We start from the raw sequence: 24,151 nt of genomic DNA on the forward strand, positions 1-24,151 counted from the left end.
TTTCAAAAATAATTGACATAGTAAATGTAGGAAGCTTTCTATTTTAGTATTTAGTAAATGTGCTTGATTTTTTTCCAAAATAAGCTTGGGTGATTGCTCAGACCACTATTTCTTTACTTCCTTTGATAACATAATACTGATGAATGTACAAACACATAATTATATGTAATAAATGTCCCGCTAAAATCTCCAAGTTTTTTCTTTCATTAAATCATAAGTCTTTGTTAGTGCTTCTCACCTTCAATTTGAGTTCAGCTTGTGTTTCTAAACCTAACTCCAATCTTGCATCAACAGCTGTTGACATTCCTTGTGAGGCTGTCGTTTGTTTATAAGGTGGACCAATCCCAGATCCCATCTCCATGGATATTATGTGGTCAACACTCTCCTTTTCAGCATAGATTTTTTTCAAATAGTTTTTCTTCTTTTCTGCTTCAGCAGGTCTAAAATTAAAAAAATTTGTAAGGGTTCCGCGGAACCCAGTGTCTCGCCTACTTTTGCTGTAAATCGCAGGCTCAACAAAAAATGAGGAAAAAAATCAATAAAAAAATTCCTCTTGATACTATCTTTTGATTGTAAGAAGCTTCTGTCCAAGTTTGGTAAAAATCTAGGATAGTTAATGAATCTAATTAATGTTTTGAAAACTTAAACTGCTGACTGTATGTAATGTTAACTGGAAGAAATCTAAGTCCATTTAAAAGTAAAATACAGAAAAAATGGAGTTATCTTTTTACAATATTTACTTCTGGATACTATCTTATGGTCATAAATAAGCTTCTGTCCAAGTTTGGTACAAACCCAGGATAGTTTAAGAAGGTTATTAAAATTTTAAAAACTTTAACCACAGAGTGAATGTAATGTTTCCCCGCAGAAAAACTAAGTCCATTTAAAAGTAAAATACGGAAAAAATGGATTTATTTTTTTACAATATTTACTTCTGGATACTATCTTATGATCATAAACAAGCTTCTGTCAAAATTTGGTTCAAACCAAGGATAGTTTAAAAAAGTTATTAAAATTCTAAAAACTTTAACCACAGAGTGAATGTAATATTTCCCCGCAGAAAAAACTAAGTCCATTTATAAGTAAACTACGGAAAAAATGGAATTTTATTTTAACAAAATTTACTTCTGGATACTATCTTATGATCATAAGACATTCTGTCCAAGTTTGGTAGAAATCCAGTATAGTTTAAGAAAGTTATTAAAATTTCAAAAACTTTAACCACAGAGTGAATATTTGTGGACGCCGCCGACGACGACGCCGACGGAAAGTAGGATCGCTTAGTCTCGCTTTTTCGACTAAAGTCGAAGGCTCGACAATAATACAGTTCTGATTATTGCAAATTAGAAAACAGAAAAACAAAGGATATCGAGTAGGCATCTTTTGGCACAAAAACAGTACATGCACAGTAAAACATACACTAACCAGATGCTCCGCAGGGCGTAGCTTTATACGACCGCAGAGGTTGAACCCTGAACGGTTGGGGCAAGTATGGACACAACATTCAAGCTGGATTCAGCTCTAAATTTGGATTGTGATTAAATAGTTGACACAGCATAGGTTTCTGACACAGAATGAATGTGTTCTAATGAACTTAAAATTTTTGTTTTCTCTTAGAGCAATTCACTATGCTGTTGAATATTAATCCTCTCAAAAAAATGTTTGAAGAAATTTTCTTTTTATTTATGAAATTTCAAATGAGAAAAATTGAACCCAATTTTTAATCACATCCCCCTTTCCCTTATTCCAAAACTAATCTCAATTAAAATATTCTAATGGAGTTTGCAACAATAACTACTCATTTAAATACATCATAAAATATTAAGATGTAAAAAAAGTGCTTGTTATCACTGAATGGTAAAGATCATTTAAATTTATCAGTTGGTAGTAAAAAGTGAATATACATTGTATATTGTATACAACAAAGATTTAAGTTGATTCTGGACAAAGAAAGATAACTCCAATTAAAAAAAAATCTTGCAATAAGATATTTCTTGCTTACTATTCTAGACAAAGAAAGATAACTCTAATTAAAAAAAAAATTGCTATTTCACAATATTGTGAAATTAGATATTTCTTGCCATTGCACAATACTGTGCAATTGAAAAGACTTGCTATTGCACAATACTTAATATAATAATTTTGGATCCTGATTTGGACCAACTTGAAAACTGGGCCCATAATCAAAAATCTAAGTACATGTTTAGATTCAGCATATCAAAGAGGCCCAAGAATTTAATTTTTGTTAAAATCAAACTTAGTTTAATTATGGACCCTTTAGACCTTAATGTAGGCCAATTTGAAAACGGGACCAAAAATGAAGAATCTACATACACAGTTAGATTTGGCATATCAACGAACCCCATTTATTCAATTTTTTATGAAATCAAATAAAGTTTAATTTTGGACCCAGATTTGGACCAACTTGAAAACTGGGCCAATAATCAAGAATCTAAGTACATTTTTAGATTCAACATATCAAAGAACCCAACCGATTCATTTTTTGTCAAAATCAAACTAAGTTTAATTTTGGACCCTTTGGACCTTAATGTAGACCAATTTGAAAACATGACTAAAAGTTAAGAATCTACATACACAGTTAGATTCGGCATATCAAAGAACCCCAATTATTCAATTTTGATGAAATCAAACAAAGTTTAATTTTGGACCCTTTGGGCCCCTTTTTCCTAAACTGTTGGGACCAAAACTCCCAAAATCAATACCAACCTTCCTTTTATGGTCATAAACCTTGTGTCAAAATTTCATAGATTTCTATTTACTTATACTAACGTTATGGTGCGAAAACCAAGAAAAATGCTTATTTGGGTGCCTTTTTGGCCCCTAATTCCTGAACTGTTGGGACCTAAACTCCCAAAATCAATACCAACCTTCCTTTTGTGGTCATAAACATTGTGTTTAAATTTCATTGATTTCTATTTACTTAAACTAAAGTTATAGTGCGAAAACCAAGAAAATGCTTATTTGGGCCCTTTTTGGCCCCTAATTCCTAAAATGTTGGGACCAAAACTCCCAAAATCAATACCAACCTTCATTTTATGGTCATATACCTTGTGTTAAAATTTCATAGATTTCTATTCAATTTTACTCAAGTTAGAGTGCGAAAACTAAAAGTATTCGGATGCCGACGCCGACGACGACGCAGACGACGACGCCAACGTGATAGCAATATACGACGAAATTTTTTTCAAAATTTGCAGTCGTATAAAAACTGTTCTAATCATACAAAGTATTCAGTTAAAATAAAGTGTATTATTTGGGTAATCTTTCATTTTAAACAAATGAAATATGATTTCTCAAATCGTTTGCACAGCAAAAATAATAAGTCAATTTTTTCCTTGCAAATTTTTTCTATTGTTCATGAATAAAAATAGACTTACATGTTTATAGCTGGAGAAACTTCTATGGTTCCATTCAATGATGTAGTTGGAATACTGGTTTCATAGATCTCATGTGGTCCAGGGACATGAGAAGGTTTGAGTGTCTCTCCTGTAACATACTCGTGTAGTTTGGCTGATGTGTCCTCGTCATATTCACCACTCTCATCCAACAGTAAGTCCACCATGAGTGATGATTCCTTGTCAAAGTTCATCTTTGTGGATTCAGTTTTATAATCAGATTCATTATCTAAAAAGATTTGTGTTGGAGATTATAACATGTTTGTGTAAGATAATCATCAGTTTCCAAAAGGAATACATTAAATTAAAATTTACCTTTAAATCAATTCATTTCTTTTCCAGACTCAAAAGCTTTTGTATGTGTTCAATTAAAATGAATTCATATCAAATTTCAGCATTTCTATACTATAGCTATACTGGCATTTTTACCACACTGGTGCAAGTTTAAAAGGAAAGAACAGTATTTTCATTTTTAAGTGCTTTCAGTGATGTTTCCTGTAGAAGTTAATCTTTGATAGTCTATGTCCTCTTGACTGCTTTGGTAACCAATATCAACATGTCAACTTGGGACATGACTCATAAAATACATTACAGCTGATATATAAACAATCAAACAGTTTTGTAACCAATTGATATATTAAGTAACAAAAGTTTCCAGTTTTAACATACAGGGTTATAAAACTGACCATTATTTTCTCCACTGGATTGATCCTGATCTGGTTCAGTATCATCTAGATTAGACATGGTAGGTAGACTGACACTGTGAGGCAAACTTTCATCTGCCACAGAATTGACTAAATCCCCTGGTAAATCTGGCCTGCTTGTAGGTGCTGGATAATACCTCTCTCCTGTAATACAAATATTTAGCATTAATTCTGATTTTAAACATAGTTAGTTGAATCCCAAACTGTGTTTTATCATTCAAATGCAAAATTCACTATATATTGTTAAAATTATCCTAAATATACTTAACTTTTGTACCAAATACGTCTTCATAATGGAAGGAACAAAACAGCACTAAGACTTTCTATATAATCTAAAATTCAATAAGTAACCTTCACTTGTCCCAAAGATTTCTAGTACGTAGACCAGATAATCCTCACTAGAGTATAAGGGAACCTTGTGAGTAAATAATTTAATTACCATCTAGTATATCTTGCAACAGACAGGTGATAGCATGCCCAGCCCATGGTCCTCCCCAACTGACATTGCCATAATTGAGGTCTAAGTTAGAGGCCAGTAGTATCAGTTTTCCTAACTGGTCTTGTGTCATAGCTTCTGACAGGGTGACAGCTGGTCTGGTCATTACACACACAGTGGCTAATACCTACAATCATGAGCATAACTTAGTTTATAGTACACATGGAAGAGACATCTTCTAAATCAATTTATTTGATTTCTATAGTAGAGGATTTTGTTTATCTTATTGAAAATAAAACTACACCTTATGTTATTGGATCAGCAAAGGGCAGTATCATATTCAATTGCAAGTATAAGAGAACTTCCTTTTTTCCCGTTATAGGCAATTTACTTACTAATACAATGATTCTAAACAAATAATTACTCTTTTTTCTAAGTAAAATGGTTCTCGCTTTTAAAGAATATAAAAAAGTCTTAATTGGAAAGATAATGGAGACAGCTGAAAATATGGAATATAATCTGCATTTGATGGTTGATAGTAATGTTACTATAATGGAACTTGTTATCATTAAGGTTTTGTTTTCCATTTTAGATAGTTCAAGGGTCATAACTCTAGAAAAGTAATTGCTTCAACATTAAAAATTGAGTTTATATTGCATCTCATGGTATAATACAATTTGCATGTCTTTTGTTTTTTCTATCTATCCACAGTGGTACTTGTTCATCTGTCTTACATAGGTAAGCTAACAAATTTGTTCCAAGTGGTAAATCAATTTCAACACCAGCTGTTGTGTAGGTACTAATGTAACAAAGTTGAAAGGTCATAGAAATTGTTTGGTTTAGATGAATAAATAGAAGGACATGCAAAGTAAACAATAGACAGACTGCAGAGCAAGAAGTATGCATCACAAAATTTACCGGAACACAACAAAAATTATTCATTTCAAACATGGAGAAAATTATTACAGCAAGTATAGAACATAGTAGACCAATGTCTTTTAATTAACACTTACTTTACAAGTGACTAAGAAAAGATCAACATTACAGGTGAAGTCCATGCTAAGTAATAGTGCCATCAGACCTCGGACCACTTTTAGCGTCTTCTCTTTTGATAACACTAGTATTCCTCCATTGTCATCATCATCTCCTCCCTTGCCATCACCTGATTTCGTCAGCTTCCTCAATACTTCTGCATCATTTCTTCTCATCTGAATTACATCCTTAAGATGCTATACAAAAACAGTAATAACTTCATACTAGATATTTACAATTATTTATTTTCCCCAAGAAGAAATGCTAGATTTTTTATTCTTTATTCTTAATTCAGAATTGTCAATAATTCAAGAGATCAAATATATTCTGGATGAAAAAATATCAAACCAATATTAATATAAAGATGATAGTACCAACAGAAATTTGTACTATTTTGAAAATACTAAGTTTCTCCTACCTTTGTAGCATACTGTGACAATTCTTTCCTGAACTGTTTTTCTTGTTGTTTAAGTAGAGTATTTGAACTGCTTGGAGAATCAAATTGTGAGGTAAAGAAAGTTTTCTGTGCCTGTTCTAAATCCATTAACTTTTTCTTGTGATGTTGTAAACGTTTCTGCATGGACCATCTGTATGCCTTAGCTGATTTAGATTTTGATTTACTGCCAGTGTTAGCATGATCACCTTGGATAAAATTCCATCTGTTTGGTAGGTTAGAACCTTTTAAATACAAACAAGCATGATATTAAATTCAATCTGTTTGGTAGGTTAGAACCTTTAAAATACAATCAAGCATGATAATAAATTAAATTGAATGTTAATAAAGTATTTTTACCATATAAATTAATTCTATTGACACAATATTTGTAATTTAATAAATATCGTAAAAAACATGTTGAACTCTAAATGATTTTGATTTTTTAAGTAATTGGGTTGCTATCTCATTGATGTACACGCAAATGTCTCTTCCTTCACCTATTTGACATACAAGCTTGGTCTATACCTATCAACAAATGTACTACACATTTCTAATGTAATCTATCTCTAGAAAACTAACATGTCAGCACCACTTGCACAGTTGTGTGGTTGGCACAGAAATACATAATAATATACTTAATACAAAGCCAATACATTTACATGGGTAATCAAGTTCCATAAAAATGTTCTAAGTAGATATCAAGTTATGTTTAAATCTGATTGTTTTTTATGTATTGTGGATGCTATTTAGAAAATGGTGACTAACTGATAAGTTTACATTAGAAACTCTAGAACAAAAAAAATGTTTCTCCAAACTTTATAAAAAGAACTAAATTTTTATCAGACCAGAAATCTTAAATAGCATTATATACGTATATACTAACTTTCTATGAAGTCATAGACTCCTAGCACCAAAATATGTTTTGCAAAATATGTGATTTTTTAACAAACTTTTTACAGTAAAATCAACATCAGTAATCAATTTGGACTTCACGCAAATTACACAAAACAACTTTCTATTTATTTTCATTGAAATCCATGCACTAAAAGTTGTTTTCAATTTTTTTTCTGCAATTATTTTTAAAGACAATTATAGAAGACCTTCCTTTTCAACATATAAACACTGTGCATAAAAATTATTGCGATCAATTGAGGCTTCTCAAACGCATTTAAGTGCTTACAAAGGAACAGACGGTTAGACTAGTTGGTGGCACCCTAAATAAATACCTGTTGTTTTTGCACAAGCTCCTTTGTCATCATTGTTCAGTGATGTGTGTTCTAGATTACGACACAGAAACAACAAAATCCAACTCACTAAGGTTAAATCTATCAATCCTAAAATAATAAAAATTTTCATTAATAATACAATTTGGTTTGATCCAAGTTTTATATGGTAAGGAAACATATATGCTATATATATTTGCAGTATCTTGAGGAGACTCGTCTCATTGACAATTAAACAATGTCTTCTTATTTCTATATGTATCAGTTACAGCGGACACCATTGAGTGTGTAGCCAAATGTAATATCTTTGGTTAGCTTGCTTGTAAGTTGAACCGTGATGTCATTGTTAGGTTAGGTAAACTATCCTACTTTAAGAATAGACTAGTCCGACAGAAAACTAATCATTTGTCTGTTGGACTATGCTATTTCGAAAGAAGGATAGTATACCTGACCTAATAAAGCCTTCACGGTTCAGCTAGCAAGTAAGCTAACCAAAGATATTACCTTTCGCTACACACTTAATGGAATCCGCTGTAAGTATATTGTCAAATAACACTTATTACACATTACAGATTTTCATATCAAAAATTATGCTATGCATAAACATCCAGATTTTCCAGTATATTGAAACAGGTCTACAACTAGTGTCCTGATCAGTGATAATAAAATGTGATTTGTGTAGATTACAGCTAATTTCCTAAGGCATGTACAGCAAGACTTTAGTTAGCTTGTTTGCTTTGTTTTTATATTGTACAATCATTAGGATAACACCCAATTAAATTTAAATATTATATAACAGGTTAAACTATGCCTATATATATTGTTTAAAGATGTCAATCTTATTTACAAAGCTTGTATAAACAATTATACAAACTAAGCAAACAAGCCAACCAAAGTTTTGCTTTATGTGCATTAAGAAATTAGCTGTAAAGTGAACTGCATCTTACTGTTAAAATTGTGGAAAACCAGACTGAAATTCAAAATATTCTGGTAAAGCTTAACACTATTGATCACCAAATGCAAAATGGATTGTTATTCTTAATTACTATCAGGCTACTGGAGACCTTTAAATGCTATGTTAATCACATCTAATGTACCTGTCTGACTTGAAGAAGGTTGCCCAGTCAATATAGGTGATAACACTTTAGCTAGCATATCTAGTAAACTTTCTAAAATAGTTACAGCACAAGGCCCTGACAATGACTTCTGTCCCATAGCAACCAGTAACACAAATACCCTGAAATACATATGTATAATTGAACAATTTAAATCATTACAGCAACAAATACAGTAATTCATTTTAAGTAGCAATACAAAAAGTGGAATAATGAAATTTGTGCATATATATGGCTTGTTTGATGTTATCAAAAGATAAGCTGTCACTAGCAGGTCTAAAACATCCCATATATTTTGATCTTGTCTTCTTTTTACATTATTGAAGGAAAATTTATCTTGAATATAAATTCTATCTCCCACTGATTCATCTACCAAAACCTCTTTTTTTTAGCAACTACACTACTGTTGATAAATTGATAAAGAAAATAAAGACAAAATGCACATTTTTTTTGTACCAATAAATATTTCCAAGGCATGCATTCTTTTAATTATTATCTACTAAATTATATCATGTATATATATTCACTGGAAAATAACTTTTTTTCTGTTTCATTTTTTTGGCATTATGCATGGGAAGGTAATGTAGTCATAATATTCAAAAGATTAGCCCTTATTTTGGTAAAATGTAATAAATCTTCTTCATAGCATCCCATCAAGTTTCAGCTCATGGTTGATGGAGTTGTACATTTATTTTTGTCATTTTAGATGATGTCATAAGTTTAATGGTGCAAATGTAAATTTTTTTTAGTTTGTATTCCTTCAAATTTCTGCCACATGTTGAAAATACTAATTTTTAAGATTTTTTTTTACCTGCGAACTTGAGAAATACAAAAAGATAAATCAAGCAACAAAATAAGAAATATAAAGAAGCTATAATGGCTAATTACCTGTCTTGTGGAAATATCTGAAGATTTTCTGAATGGAAAAATTCCTGTAAGACATTTCCAAAGAAGTTTCCCCACCATGGTTGTGTACCACAAACTCTCATTAACAGAACACCAGCGCTAATCTGGGTCTTCTTTTTACCATGAACACATAAATGTTTAAACAATGTCTGAGCAGTCTGCGGACACAGAATATTATACAAAGATTGGGGAGGTAATGGAATGCTCGGAGTACATGTTGTCATACTCAATAAAGTGTCCAATAATCGTTCTTGTAAAAATCGTAACTTGTCAGTACATGCATGCCTCAATCTTAATGAAAGACTAGCTTTACAGTCCAATTTAGGTAGTTTCACACCTAAAGCTGCTTGCAGTCTATCAATAACCCGCTGAGCTAAGTTCTGCTGCAACTGAAGCTGTAGACAATCATTATATGCCTGAAGGATTTTATTATCTTCATCATTGTTTTTACGACTTTTCTTCAGGAAGTATTGTATATGAGAACTAGCATAATGCTGACCATCTACAGAGAGTAGTAAGTTTTCCAGTCTTGTTCTGGCTAAGCTATATCGACACTGTATGTCCTCTAACAAGGACACATAAACATCTAACTGTGCCAGTAACTGACTCTGGGTTGTCAGTTCCACTTGATTACTGGTACTGCTAGATGCCAAGCTAGCAGATGATCTTTGTTCTAGATAACTATTCCATTCCCATGGCAATATGTAACCATGACCATAAAATGAACCAATGGGAATCTTTGACCTGGCTGACCCACTTCCATATCGTCCAATGGTTGTAATCTTTAACAAAAAATTTAAACAAGGTTAAATCTTTCTTCTAGCTTAAAACATGAAGTTATTACATTGAGGTATATATTGTTGCTATGTGTATATATATATATATACTATAAAAAACATCTTTTTCAGGTTTTATATAAGTAAGCAAATCAAACATGTTTAACACTGACGCATTTTAGTGCCTGTCCCAAGTCAGGTGCCTCTGGCCTTTGTTAGTCTTGTGTGTTTTTTTTATTTTAGTTCATTTATATGTTTTGGAGTTTAGTGTGACATCCATATTCACTGAACTAGTACACAACTTTATTTAGGGGCAAGCTAAGGACCACATCCGGGTGCAGGATTTTTGAATATTAATATAAACTTATTGTCAATTAGATTTTGCATATACAAATTTGTACAACTGACCTCCTTCATTTTCAAACTATAACACTTTGGGCCTAAAATTGAATATTGCTTCTTTCCCCAATGCCAACAGACCATGCAAAAACAGTGCTACTCATAAAATTTTATTGTCATTTCTAAGACTAATATTATTTTATTCATTTCTGATTTTTAGCAGGGTTTCCGCTGGCGGTCGCCATTTTCGCAATTTGCGAAAAAATAATCATTGTGGCGATTAAAATTCGTCATTGGCGAAAGAATTTGGCGAAAGAAATATGTATACGATTTATTTGTAGCCATCTTTTTTATTTACATTTTTTTGGGGTTTCTCGGATTTTACCTGATCAGACAATATACTCGGAATTTACCTTGAACTCGTTAAGATTTTGACAGAAAATCAATAATGATCAGCTGATTGCATTTTGTGATATCGATAACAAAGGACTAATAAATAAAAGTGTTGATTGGTTTGTTTGACAAAGTTATATGGTTAAATGGCTTCTGCTAAATGTCACATACAGAATTTATTAACTACTTTGCGACGCACGTGTTTGAATCAAACTTTTAAAGATAGTTTAGAGAAGAAAGCTGTTTATGTGACGAAAAATGTTCAAAAGCAAGAAAACTCTCCGATTTAAAACTTTAGTTATCCTTTGACTTTAATATAGGTAATTGATTAGGGAGACTACTTCAAAGTCGTTTGAGTGACACACGTGTTTCAAGCATAGTTTTACGTCTCAACTTTTTCATTTACGATAGTCAAGAAAAGAAATCTATCAAAAAGGTTGGGAACAACCCCTCGAATAAAATGAAGGATCAATTTAATGTGATAAAAGCTTTTGTTTTGTTGTAAAAACCACTGCACTTCTTCGTACAAAAGGGCACATCAGTATTTTTCTTTTAAAGAACTTTCCTTACGAACTATACTGGTATTTTACATGTTATATGATCAAAACATGTCCATTAATTTTGTTATATTCCAAGACTTATATCTTTATTAATAAAGTATACAAGTATAGTGGTCCCCTCATTTAGAAAAGTTGTTTAAAATACAACGAATATTTTTCCCTTTTAAGTTAAAACATTCTGTAGTTTTAAAGTAAATGATTTAGTGTTTATTCATCAACATGTAGACTCTTAAATAAGTCTGAGAGAATAATCAAAGACACAATGGCGCAAAATCATCTTATTTAAGGGAGGGGGGTAGAAAAAGGTTAATTTTAAACGAAAAATATTTTTATGTCATTTGGCGAAAAAAATAATAAAGTGGCGAAAAATATATTGTTTTGGCGAAAGAGGTGGCGAAATAAATAATTGACCCAGGGGAAACCCTGTTTTTAGGCTTGCTGGATAGACCAATATTGTTCCAGCTTTGTTGAAAAAATAAAATTATTTCCCTACCTACCAATCCCACACCTGGCTTGGCAGTGTCAGGATTGGGGAAACAAACAATTTATTGATTTTTAAACCTTGTCTAAATCTAATTATCTATTTTTGAATGCATATATCCATGTATACATGTCCCCCCGTTTTGATTACATTTCTATTTAATAAACAAAAGAGTTATAAATAACTTCAAACAAAAGAGTTATAAATACCTTCAAACAAAAGAGTTATAAATACCTTCAAATATCTACAGACAAGTGTTGGTATGATATCATTCATTATCAATGACTTAACACCAATATCTGTGGCCACCACAAATCTTTGTCCATCGACCTCCTCTCCCTGTACCCATACATCTATAGACAAGGAGGCTAGATCTGTACAAGCTGGTATCACTACATCTGTCAACACTATAGGTTTACCAAAGTCTAATATCACAAATCTTCTGGCACCTGTAAAAGAAATGTGTTTTTATCATTATCTAGCATGATTTCTCTTAAAATGTAAGGATATTTGTAAAATTATGTTTCATATCAATATGTATAAGAGTCCTTCATAAATAAAATTAAAACCCTTCTTTTGACATATTATTTCATAATTGTCTTCTAAATTGAAATAAAATGACAAAAAAGTCAAACTTATGCTATCCTATGTTATATTTGTTACACATACAGGTATAAATTTGTTACATTTTTTATTCAAAACTATTACTTTGAAGTTTTACCTTACACCATGAACATCACAGAACTAACTTGCATACAGCATAATAATGCCAACAGAATTTTCACATTGATAACTAACCTGAATGCATTCTTTCAATGACCAAAGCTTGTAATGGTGGTTGTTGTAACAAGGTCTGTGCATTCTGCATACCAACATTGGACTTTGAAGGAAACAATTTATCTGCTTTGTTCAGAGCTGCTTGGTTCTAAAATAAAATTCAATTATTTAAAAAAAGTCAAATGACCAATTTTCTCCACATTCATCAACATTAAAGGGGCACTAGCTACGATATATATAAAAAAATAAATTATGATTTTTTTTAAATCAATCATTAATCAAATTGGAATAATGGAATAATAATTTGTCTTAGCAATCAATTTCCTTTAATTTTGTTGAAATAAGCGATTAAACATAATTTTTGACTGATTCGCTTGCAAGTGAAAACGTCATCATCATTCTAACCGGTATTCATGTGAACTTCAAGTTAACCCCTAGCTAGAGATTGACAACGCATGCATTGTACGTGTACTGGTTATTTAAATAAAAAGAATGTCAACAATGAAAGTGAAACTACGGTAAATCATTTGATTACTAATTCGATGCACATAAAATCATTCTTATATGGTTAAAAACAATTAGAAACATCTATTTTTAATCTATAAAATAAAATCAAACAGACCTATAAAAATGCAATTGCACGTGTTGTTTTAATCTATTCGTATCTTTATTTTTGTTTACATCGCTTATATGGTCATCTGAGGTCAAATCGATAGTTAATTAGATGGCGTCTGGACTAAAATACACACGAAACGAACCTATATATTATCTACCCCATGCTCTGTAAACTGTTTATTTTAGACTTTTGATAGTTTGGATAAATGTTTTACATTGTTATAAACCAAATATGAGAATTTGAGTCAAATCGGTTACAATGAATTTGACAGCTAGTGCCCCTTTAAATATATCATATAAATAGATATAGATCTAAATGAATTGAAACTGTAACTTTAATACCATATTGGTGCAAGTAGATGAACAATTAATTTTATCTGGCTTTGAAAATAAATAGCTGATTTATTAAAGTTGGTTTACAGACTATAATATTCACTGACAAATCTTTAGATAAGTAAAATACTAAGCAATTGTTTAATATCTATTTCAAATCTTAATAAACTACATGAACTAGTCTTCAATATCTTTCTAAATTATGCAATCATTTATGGTAAACCTCAATAAAGATTCTGTTACAGTTTTTGTAAAAATTCACTACAGCCATCAAAAACATACTTTACCGGTACTTAAAATCTATAATAATATATAACCTACACGGAAATATTCATTTGGAGGTGTAAGTGTTGGCGAAATATCTTGGGGATTAAATTCAGGCGTAGGAGATCAGACTTATATTAAAATATATGCTTTTTAATTAAAGTAGATGTTTTATAACTACAGAATGAGACATTGATTGACAATTCCCTCAAACATCTTTAACTCAATTAACAAGCAACTCAATCTTGTTTTATCTCCATTTCATAATGAAATAATTATTTTTTTCACTTGTCATCCATATCTTTCTAAACAATGCAGTCTATAATAGCCAATCTCAATAATGACTTTGATACAATTTATGTGAAAATCAGCAAAAGCCGACAAACACATTTACAACTTACTTGGAAATATTCATTTGGAGGTGTAAGCGGTGGTGTAATAACTTGAGGTGTAGATTTAGGAGTAGGAGGCAGAAGTTGATCAGAATTATATTTCTCAGCAGTTGGTAAACTTTTCCCTACTTCTGACAGTATCTGTTTAATATGCATTATCTTGTGTTTAAACATGGGATAAGTCTTGTTGCTTAGTTCTTGTAAATGTTGTTTTGTGACGGCCATCTTGGATGATAAAGATGAGAGATTGGCTGCTGTTGCTGCTGCAGCTGAAGATGGGGGGTTCCATTCCCCAAAATTAATGGTCCCTCCAAGACTTGAAGTGTTGTTAGCTATTGAACTGATGCCTTGTTGGTCCATCTTTTCCATCTTAGTCCCATCACTAGTAGCATGGCAGGTAAAATGTAATGGTTCCACTTCTAACATACCAAACACATTATTTTTAGCATATTCCAGTTGTACCTTAGATGATTTATCTGATGGAGGGTAAAACAGATCGTAGAAATCAATCTCTTCAATGTAAGAACCCCCAGAGTTAGTGTTACTGTTATTGACAACACCTGTCATGGTACTGCTCACAGCTGAAGCATAAGATGACGATGGTGCTGTCTGCTTCAATGAAATAGGAAGTTCTGAGTCAAATAAATCACTGTCAAATGGCTGTCCATATAAACCATACCTGAAGAAAAAGGTTCAAAGTTCATACAATTCATACCATTTCAATTTTTAAATCTTATACCTTGTGTACCCAGAATAAATGCAAATGATAAGCAGATTTAGTATCAAGAAAATAATGTGATTTAAAAACAAAGCTTTCAATTCATTTTGTTAAATGTCTCAAAAGTCAAAGAAGGTCAATGACCTATTTTAAATGACCTATTATCTTCAATAAGGATTAAGTAAAATATATATCTTCAGAACCTCAGTAAACAATATTTAGCTGCTTTCTACAGAACATTAACCTACCTAGACTTCAGTAGAGAATGTAAAGATGAAGCTTCTTTCTGCAGAACATTAACCTACCTAGACTTCAGTAGAGAATGTAAAGATGAAGCTTCTTTCTACAGAACATTAACCTACCTAGACTTCAGTAGAGAATGTAAAGATGAAGCTTCTTTCTACAGAACATTAACCTACCTAGACTTCAGTAGAGAATGTAAAGATGAAGTCCTTTCAAAGCTGTGTTTAGATATTTGCATCAACAAGTCTGTACAGCTCTCTGCCACAGACACGACATCCATACATTTAACTCTGTTTAACAATGTAAAGAACCATCTGATGGCTCCTGATGACTGGGCACTAGGAATCATCTGTAAGTTCTCCATCAGAGCTGTTAATAAACTGAAACTGAAGGCTGGTGCTAGGTCCTGGTCTGGTGACAATTTACAATGTCTACAATAAACATAAAACTAAATAATAAGGCTGAAATATATCAAGAACCTGCATTCAACTTAAATATCAAGTATTCAAGCTACAGAAGTAATCAGTGATTACTAAAAAGTTTATTTTGCAATAGTTGTAAATTATTTCAAATAAATATAATATAATATTCCACTAATATTAATGAAAACTGTCTCAAGCAATATGTCATAGAGTAAGTTTGTTAATAGTATAACGAGCATAAAATAATATAAAATTGGAGTACTCACAGATCAGTACTTTAATAAGTGTCTTTTTGTTTGTGGGATGTATTTAAGTAACCGTCCACGTTCACTCATGTTTTTGTATGATGTATTTATATTGTATCAATTTGATGAGTTCAGCCTTTTTTAAATGATTTTTTATTGTTTGTTTTTAGGTTGTACTGTTACACCACTGTCCAAGGTTAGGGGAGGGTTGAGTGCTCTCATGAAATAAACCCTGCCACTGTCTTTATGTGCCTGTCCCAAGTCAGGAGACTCTAGTTCAGTGGTTGTCTTTGGTTCATGTCTTTCATATCTATTTTTCTTAAATTTTTTAGTTATAAAATTAGGCTGTTAGTTTTCTCATTGTTGAAGGCTGTACAGTTAGCCTATTATTGCTTATATCCACTTCATTTAAACTTTGATGTATAGATGTCTCATTGGCACTCATACCACATCTCCATATTTTTATTTTAATCTTAAATAGTAAATATTGTGTAACAAGGAATCTATCTGGTGTTTATCAAACTGTGTAGACAGTATATAATGTAGTATCCTTCACAATGCAATATGTTTTACTTGTTAGGTTTATTGAAGTTGTTATCTGATTAGCATGCTTACATTATTTTATAATCGCATAATGATTCTTAGTCTTGATTAATATAAAGAAGATACTAAATTGTTTATCCTGTTGCTTTAAATCACTTTATCCTGTTTAATATTTTCAATAAGGACTTACTCCATACAAAGTGCTTAAAATCACTTTATCCTGTTTAATATTTTCAATAAGGACTTACTCCATACAAAGTGCTGCCAATTTAGAACATTTATGAGCTGTTGTTCTGGAACCCTGTATAAAACATGACTTCACTAGTTCTGTTAATCTTTTCTGTACTGTCAATGACAGAGACTTGTTTATATTGCTGAAATATTAAAATTTGTATAAACAATTCAAAAACACATTGTATAATTTCAAGTTTTATCTATTTTTCATATGATTATTTTTTTAAAATATGAACACTTATAAATCACAAACATTAGCAATTTGTTTATGCAGCCTTTTTCTTGCATTCACACACAAGATCAAAGATATTCTTGATGGTTAGCTGCTACTATAAACACTTCTGATAAAATCTTTAAAGAGCGCATATTAAATTATTCTCATTATAATCATCTATGTGATAAAACACAGAAAGACTTGATCTTACCTCTTTTCTGGATCATTCAGCTGTACAGCAATAATCCACAGTAATATGTCTAGTATCATATTCTGCCAGTGGTCAGAACTGACTCCATTGAACTTCTCGGTCACACTCATACCATCTAACAATTTGTCATGGAATTTACAATTTTCTAACATAGAAATCCTCTGTATTCTATAAATAAACAAACAAGCAGCATATTATTAACCATAGTAAAAATATAGGTAGTTTGCAGTATTTAACCATGGAGAATTTTCTAACAAATTCAACGTTAATTTCGTTATATAAAACATCTTTCATCTTTCTTTCATTTCTCAACTTTTAAGGTCAATTCCTTTAGGGAATAAAATTAACTTCTGCTCGCTATACTTTAAGTTGATTGGTAATTCATTCATAATTTTTATGACATATATTCCATAATCAAAATACCAGTTCAACATATGTGTTGTTGTTTTTTTTTTGTTGTTTTTTTAAATTTATCAACCTTATTTTGGATAAATATATGTTCAAACTTGTGAATTAAGGTAAAAACTCTTAAATCCTCTCAAGGCTTCAACCAGATGAATAGCATTACAAAAGATTTTCTAACGTCTGGCAAAACAATTAGGGTTTACTTTGCATAAATCATTTAAAACTTTTTTTTATATAAAAAGTGACATGATACATATGGACAGTATATAATTTACAAAATGCAAACAAAACAAAATATGACAAACCTTTCTTTTGATAATTGTGTTTTCTTGGTTTTCCTGATGGTTACTGAAAGCTCTGATAACCAGTCACAGCCCTTTAGGTTCTCAGGATACTTTGGTCTAGGTAATGAAGAGCTCTGTTGATCTTTGACAGAGGATGGAGGCACAAACAAGTCGTTGTCAAATGCCTTCTTCATTATCTTTAGTTTATGTGCTGACAGCTGTGAACCAGATTTCTTCTTAGCTTCCTGTAATGTAATTATTACAGAATGGTTAGTAAAATATTATACTTGAAAATGTGATTTAATAGAATATATTTCCTTTAGATGAATATATTTACTTACAGATTTAATAGAATATATTTACTTACAGATGCTTTAAAATGGATATTGTGAACAAACCAATGTTTCATGACTTCTGTGGATATCAATCTTCATGACTACATCAAAAAGATAAGACCATCACAAAAAAAAGTGCGATAAAATCAGTTACAAAGGTCTTAACAAATAATTAAGTACCTGTGAAAGTTTTTTTTTTTCAAATACATTCCATGACATAACAATAATTTAGATTACTGTGTTTCCTGCATTTATACCTCTAGATTTTTTTTTTTCATACATCATTTTTCCAATAACTTGGCCTACCTTTGGTTGATCACAAGCTTCATCAGCTTTGGATGGAAACCCCTTCATATGTATGAGGAATGCCTTTGGTTTACTGTTAAGTAACTGTGGACTAGTTAGAGTTATCAAGCCACTGTTCCCAGACAAATCTAAACAATTACTGATATTAACCGGACCACACAGCACCTCTGCATTGTGACTCTCTAGAAAACTGGGATCTAGAACATGATTTTCACTACTTTCTCCTTTCACTGGCATAGTTAAACTAGTTGTACTACTGTTAGCACTGCCAGGAGACAGATTAAAGTCCACAACTCTATCCACATCGCTAGATCCAGTCTGACGCTGACCTATGCTGGTGATGTTTTGTTTCAGTAATGTAATTTGTATGTCTGGACATGTGGTACACATTGGATGAAGGGAAAATTTAACATCCACATGTCCTACACAACAGGGTCTTGTCAAAACCACCTCAAACATATGTTCCTCCCAGGTACTACTGTAAAAAGCATATCAAAACATATATAACACATAGTTAAATTAATATTTCTTCTTTTCATTTGAGCCTTGTCCTTAAAAGTAAAAGGCAGATTCTAGACTTTTTGAGAATAAATAACTTTTTACAAAATAAAACTTGGAGGTTATGTGCAATTTAAATGTTTTTACAAAAATATACAGGAATCAGTTTTTGTCTATAGATCTCAATATTTTCTTCTCGTTAATGACATGGTATTCTAATTCCTGCCTAAATCTATTCTGATGTAAATATATGATAACTTCTCATTCAACAATTTACCATTAATAGTACTAATTGCTGTATTTTTCTTCTAATATTCTCTTCAAAAAGAATGTAAGGATGCTATGAGTAAAAAAATACAATATGAATTTGCTCTATCTCATTTTATACATATATTCTCAAAGATGAAGCAATAAATTACTACTGAGTTTTAAAGATATTCCTAAATCCAGATTGTTCACACTCTATAAAGTACCTGTCTGGTTGTAATTTCCATGTTCGTGTATGCTGAGTTGCCTCTCCTTGTTGTTGTAAATGTTGTGGGTGTCTTCTCTGTTGTTGTTCTTGTTGTATTTCTGACCAACAAGGTGGAACTGTAGCAGTAAAACGTGGCATCAAGTTTTCAAACTGTATCAAGTTGTGCAGTATCATTAAATTTTCTACACTAAGTGGCTGTCTTGCTAATATGTCTGACACTAAAAAAAAAAACGTGTTATAAATATTTAAGCATAGCAAACTTTTTGTTTTTCTAACTTTACTCTACTTTAAACAGTGTCTGAAAGTTAACACAATAATACTATTGTCATGTCAACAGCCATAAAAGTATCATTTGAATCAAAATTAAACATGAAGTTACCACAAGTTATAATTCTACTCACACATTTAAAATTGGCTCAATGTCTGGAAGCATAGAAAAATGTAAAAGAAGAATGTGACTGAGCACAGTAATGCCCCTGCTCAAGATCAGCTGGATCTCAATTCAGACTAAAGTTAAAGCTTAGTCTAATAAATTCTTATAAAACTAGGATTTATATTTGTATTACCAGAACTTTTCTTGTCTACTTTGTCTGTGACATCAATATCTGATTTGATGTGGTTGACCTCAGGTTCATGGAAGATATCCCCATTACATACACCATCAGGGGAATCTGCTGTGAGTTCAATCTGTACAGGACTCTGTTCACATAACTGGTAGAAATGTAATTTACCATTCTCTGAACTTAAACATAATCTCTCTATACCTATTAAAAGATAATGTATAAATATATTACTGTGGATTCATTATTATTCGTTGGATACCAATTTTCGTGTTTTTCGTGGTTACAAATGAACCACGAATTCAAATATTCAACGAATCACAAATTTTCTATAGGCTTTGCATGCAGAGATTTTCTAAACCAAGAAATCAAATATCCACAAAAATACAAGTTTTTCTTTATCCACGAAAATTGATACCCACGAAAATAAATGAATCCACAGTATTCTGGTTTCATATATACATTTTGAATAAGTGACAGAACAGAAAATTTGTGAAAACCATATCACAATCAACTTTACCCTATGATTTACAAACAATTTTCTTTTTTGTATTTCTGCTGATGCTTTTTGTTATTCTTGCATTGTTTCATTGTTTATATATGAATAGGAAATCTTTGCAATTAAGCATGTCTGAACATATCAATTGATCTCTTTTGATGACAAACTTACTGTAAACCAACTTATTTTCACGGATACTTTATTTCGTTTTTTGCCCTTTCTTGACCACTACGCGGCTATTTAATTTCGCGATTATCAGATATACATAATGAAGTTTATTCAGAAAAGATCAAAGATTAACATATTTGCCACAATTTGTATTCCCGTTATTTTTCGACTCGCAAAAGTCACGAAAATAAATTGCTCGCGAAAATATGTTGGTCTACAGTATATTCTTTGATGAGAAAACTTGTACTAATCCCAGTGAATTCAAATCTTACCATTGATACAAGTTGTATACAAAATCTATTGTCCTATCAGTTTTTTTTCTTACAAATAATCTTGATTTTGAAAGCCTCACTTCAAACACAAGTTCACTTTTGTCATGTACCTAGATATTTTGCAAAATTTTGTAGGTTTCAGGTTATTGCGAGTGTAATAAAATGTGACAGGAAATATTCCTTTATCTGTAGCATGTGTAGTGACATGCATAAATTATAATGATACTGATCAAATTTTGTTCAGTTAAGGCAAAAAAATAATACATGTGTTTCTGCTAACTGAACCTACCCTACCACATTTTATGCCATTTTGGAACAAGCACTGTTAAAGTCTTACTGATTCCCTAGTAACCAGCTAAAATATGTTTGTAAAATAAAATGATATTACATACCTACCTATCCTATTTTTTCAGCACTTAAGTGGAAAATGTGTATTATTTTTTTGGCTCAACTTTCTTATTGTTATTTTCTGTAAATTTCTATGTGATAATTATTCATATCGAGCTATTTGACATCAATGTTTTTTATAAGCTTAGAAAATTGATAATGTGATGAAGACATTAGATAACAGCATTGATTTTGCCTAGGAGTACAATAAGAGTAATACTTTTGTCTCCTTAATTGAGTAGACATTGAGACTTACCTGAGCAGTATGTTGATGAGATAAATTTATCATTTTCAGGTGGTAAAACTTCTGCCAGCACAACAAAATCACAGACATTCATTAACCAGAACTTTCCACTGGCTAGTGTTACCACAATAAGTCCTTGAACGTCACATGATTTAGAATAAAGTTGAGAATTTGGCACATGTATACCTCCCTCATCTTCCTCTTCTGATGATTCACACACATCTGACGGTAAAACTAAGACATTTGTTACAGCATTGTCTAGACTGTCTATAGATTTAACAAATACTGGTCTTTCTTCCAGCACAGCATACTCATCACCAAACTTATATCTATACAATAACATACAACCTCCCACTGAGGAAAGGTCTAATGTGGATTCAGTTCTACCATTACAAGATACACAGTCAGATATCACAGATTTGGATTTAGGAATGACCATGACTATGACATGTTGTCTATCAAGAGTTGGGACTATAGATCCCACTTCTAGATCACTTCTCTGGTACTCTTTTGGTAGTTCTATGTACTGCAGTATACTTCCTGCTTTTACTTTGCTAGAAACTTTACCAGATGAACTGTTACCGATTGCACTTTCACTATGACTTCGAGTGATTTTCACATCACTCCTTGAAGTTTCAAAACTAGATCCAATAATTTGATCTTCATTTGGAGAGCTGATAGAGGGACCAGGAGTGACCCCAACAATCTGAACATCTGGATCAGTTTCAAACATTGGCTCTAATAATGAGAAGTCCTGGCTCATGGTTAGAGAACCTAAACTAGGCACATTATTGTTTGTCATACTACTGACACGGTGTATAATTCTCTTATCTTTAGACTTGATTGACTTCCTTTTTGTTTCCTTCACGGCTAGCATAAGTAAGTGTGGTATGAAAGAGGCTGTATTAACCAATTCATCTTCACAACTACTGTTCTCATCCTCTTCAATAATTCTTGAACTAGAATTACAACTCACAACTTCATTCACTTGGTTCATAATCTGAACTTCTTCGGTTTTAGAATCTAATGACCCATTAATACCTTCATTGTTAGAAAAAGGAGTTAATTTCTGACACCGCAGGGAGGCTCCACAGAGTAATGTTGGTTGTGGACTCCTCCATTTTTTGTTTGATTTTGATGCATTGCTCTTTTCAATCAATGCTTTTTCATCAAATGGTTTTCTTAACACACATACTGACTTGACCCTTATGTCCTCACATGGTCTTGACTGTGTCTTGGTTGGTTCTACTACAATAACAGAAACAATAAGCATACTTGACAGTTGTATAATTGTTAAATATTAGGATTGAACACACAAAGTTATCAGTTGACAGTAAGCACATTTTATTTTCCATTAATACATCTATATCTCCACTGAAAGTAGTAATGTCTTTTTATGAATTGTGCATTGAAAAATTCAGTAAAGGCAGACATGTGTACAAAGTGCCTGATTCCAAAATATGTTTCAGGAAGGCAGAACTGTGTACAAAGTGTCTGATTCCAAAATATGTTCCAGTATTCTTGAGATCTAAACTGTATCCTTCTACTTCAAACTTGATTCAAACTTTTGTAAAAGTCTATTTCCTAGCAGGACATAACTTTTACTAGTAGAACATTTTTAAGTTCTTGGAGGAATATTAAAAATTAAAACTAAATCAGTCATTTAAAGTTTTAAAGCATTTATAGAATCTGTAGTTCAAAGGATTTTTTTTTATCAATCTTCAAAATAACTGTTTTTATGAACAATTTTACTAATGTGACATTCAAAACATACAATTTCAGACTTGATCTGTGTTTCCTGGTAAAAAAGCATTGTGTTTAGGTTTTACAACATTTGGTTGAGGCAAACTGAAATTAAATGGAACTGAAAAATTGAGCAATTTTTATATTTATAACTCTATATGAACAGTAAACGTGACATCAACCAAACTTGAACATGATCTGTGTTTTGTGGCAGTAAGCATTGTCTATAAGTTTTATAACATTTGCTTGAGATAAACAGAAGAGTAACAGAGCATCAAAGTACTATTAATAACTCAAAATTCTCTCACCTTAGACCTGTCAAAAGTCTCCCCAAAATATCTCAAAACTTATAACTTATAATTTATACTAATGAGTATTATTTAACAAACCTGGTTTTTCGCCATTATGTATTGGTATTTCATACATTTCTGTTGTTTCTCCATTACCATTGTATTCACCTAACATAGCATCTGTTTCATCTTCATGTACACTAAAATATATATATACATTTAACCTCAAGTTTATATATTTGTCTACATAGATTCTACTGAACAGAACTTGGGTGTTGGTGGTGATTGGTTTTATGTTTTATGTTGTTTTGTTTATTGCTAATATACTAATTCAGTTATTTTGCTTATGATTAATACTAATGCAGCTATTTACAAAAGATGGAGCATAAGTATAAATTCTGAACAAGACTTTATCAGAAATTTTAACAGTAGGTGTTGTGGATCATGTTTGCAGAAAACTAATGCCTATGTTTTATATCACTGCAGGTATCAAAGGAGAAAGGATAGAACCACAGAAATGTATAAATCTTACCCTTCAGCACCTTCTGGTGAGCTGGTACTTGTTTCTGTTTCTATCTGTGTACCAGTTCTCATAGCAATGGTGGTGTAGATCTCTGTTGGGTCAATATTAAACTGACAATGTCTCTGCAAAAAACA

The 24,151-nt window shown here is 31.6% G+C and overlaps 1 protein-coding gene across 6 annotated transcripts in view; it reads right to left on the reverse strand.

Annotated features, from left to right (window-relative positions):
- LOC134711984 (baculoviral IAP repeat-containing protein 6-like) overlaps positions 1–24,151 on the reverse strand; it is a 64,610-nt gene that overhangs the window by 28,908 nt on the left and 11,551 nt on the right. For 4 of the 6 annotated variants that reach the window (XM_063573053.1, XM_063573050.1, XM_063573056.1 and 1 more), the window contains exons 9-30: positions 24,027–24,139; positions 23,594–23,694; positions 21,474–22,709; positions 19,898–20,095; positions 19,330–19,549; positions 18,359–18,836; positions 17,739–17,962; positions 17,029–17,196; positions 16,618–16,743; positions 15,336–15,590; positions 14,208–14,877; positions 12,616–12,742; positions 12,052–12,266; positions 9,251–10,050; positions 8,345–8,484; positions 7,251–7,358; positions 6,007–6,266; positions 5,570–5,785; positions 4,560–4,743; positions 4,103–4,264; positions 3,399–3,645; positions 239–440 (exon numbers count right to left, since the gene is read on the reverse strand). In XM_063573053.1, the coding sequence (XP_063429123.1) occupies positions 239–440; positions 3,399–3,645; positions 4,103–4,264; positions 4,560–4,743; positions 5,570–5,785; positions 6,007–6,266; positions 7,251–7,358; positions 8,345–8,484; positions 9,251–10,050; positions 12,052–12,266; positions 12,616–12,742; positions 14,208–14,877; positions 15,336–15,590; positions 16,618–16,743; positions 17,029–17,196; positions 17,739–17,962; positions 18,359–18,836; positions 19,330–19,549; positions 19,898–20,095; positions 21,474–22,709; positions 23,594–23,694; positions 24,027–24,139 (6,450 nt within the window). The remainder of the gene's footprint in view (positions 1–238; positions 441–3,398; positions 3,646–4,102; positions 4,265–4,559; positions 4,744–5,569; positions 5,786–6,006; positions 6,267–7,250; positions 7,359–8,344; positions 8,485–9,250; positions 10,051–12,051; positions 12,267–12,615; positions 12,743–14,207; positions 14,878–15,335; positions 15,591–16,617; positions 16,744–17,028; positions 17,197–17,738; positions 17,963–18,358; positions 18,837–19,329; positions 19,550–19,897; positions 20,096–21,473; positions 22,710–23,593; positions 23,695–24,026; positions 24,140–24,151) is intronic. The other 2 variants (XM_063573051.1, XM_063573052.1) reach the window with 2 other exon arrangements.

This window comes from Mytilus trossulus, chromosome 3 (assembly GCF_036588685.1).
Source record: "Mytilus trossulus isolate FHL-02 chromosome 3, PNRI_Mtr1.1.1.hap1, whole genome shotgun sequence".
In the NCBI taxonomy this organism is placed as follows: domain Eukaryota; kingdom Metazoa; phylum Mollusca; class Bivalvia; order Mytilida; family Mytilidae; genus Mytilus; species Mytilus trossulus.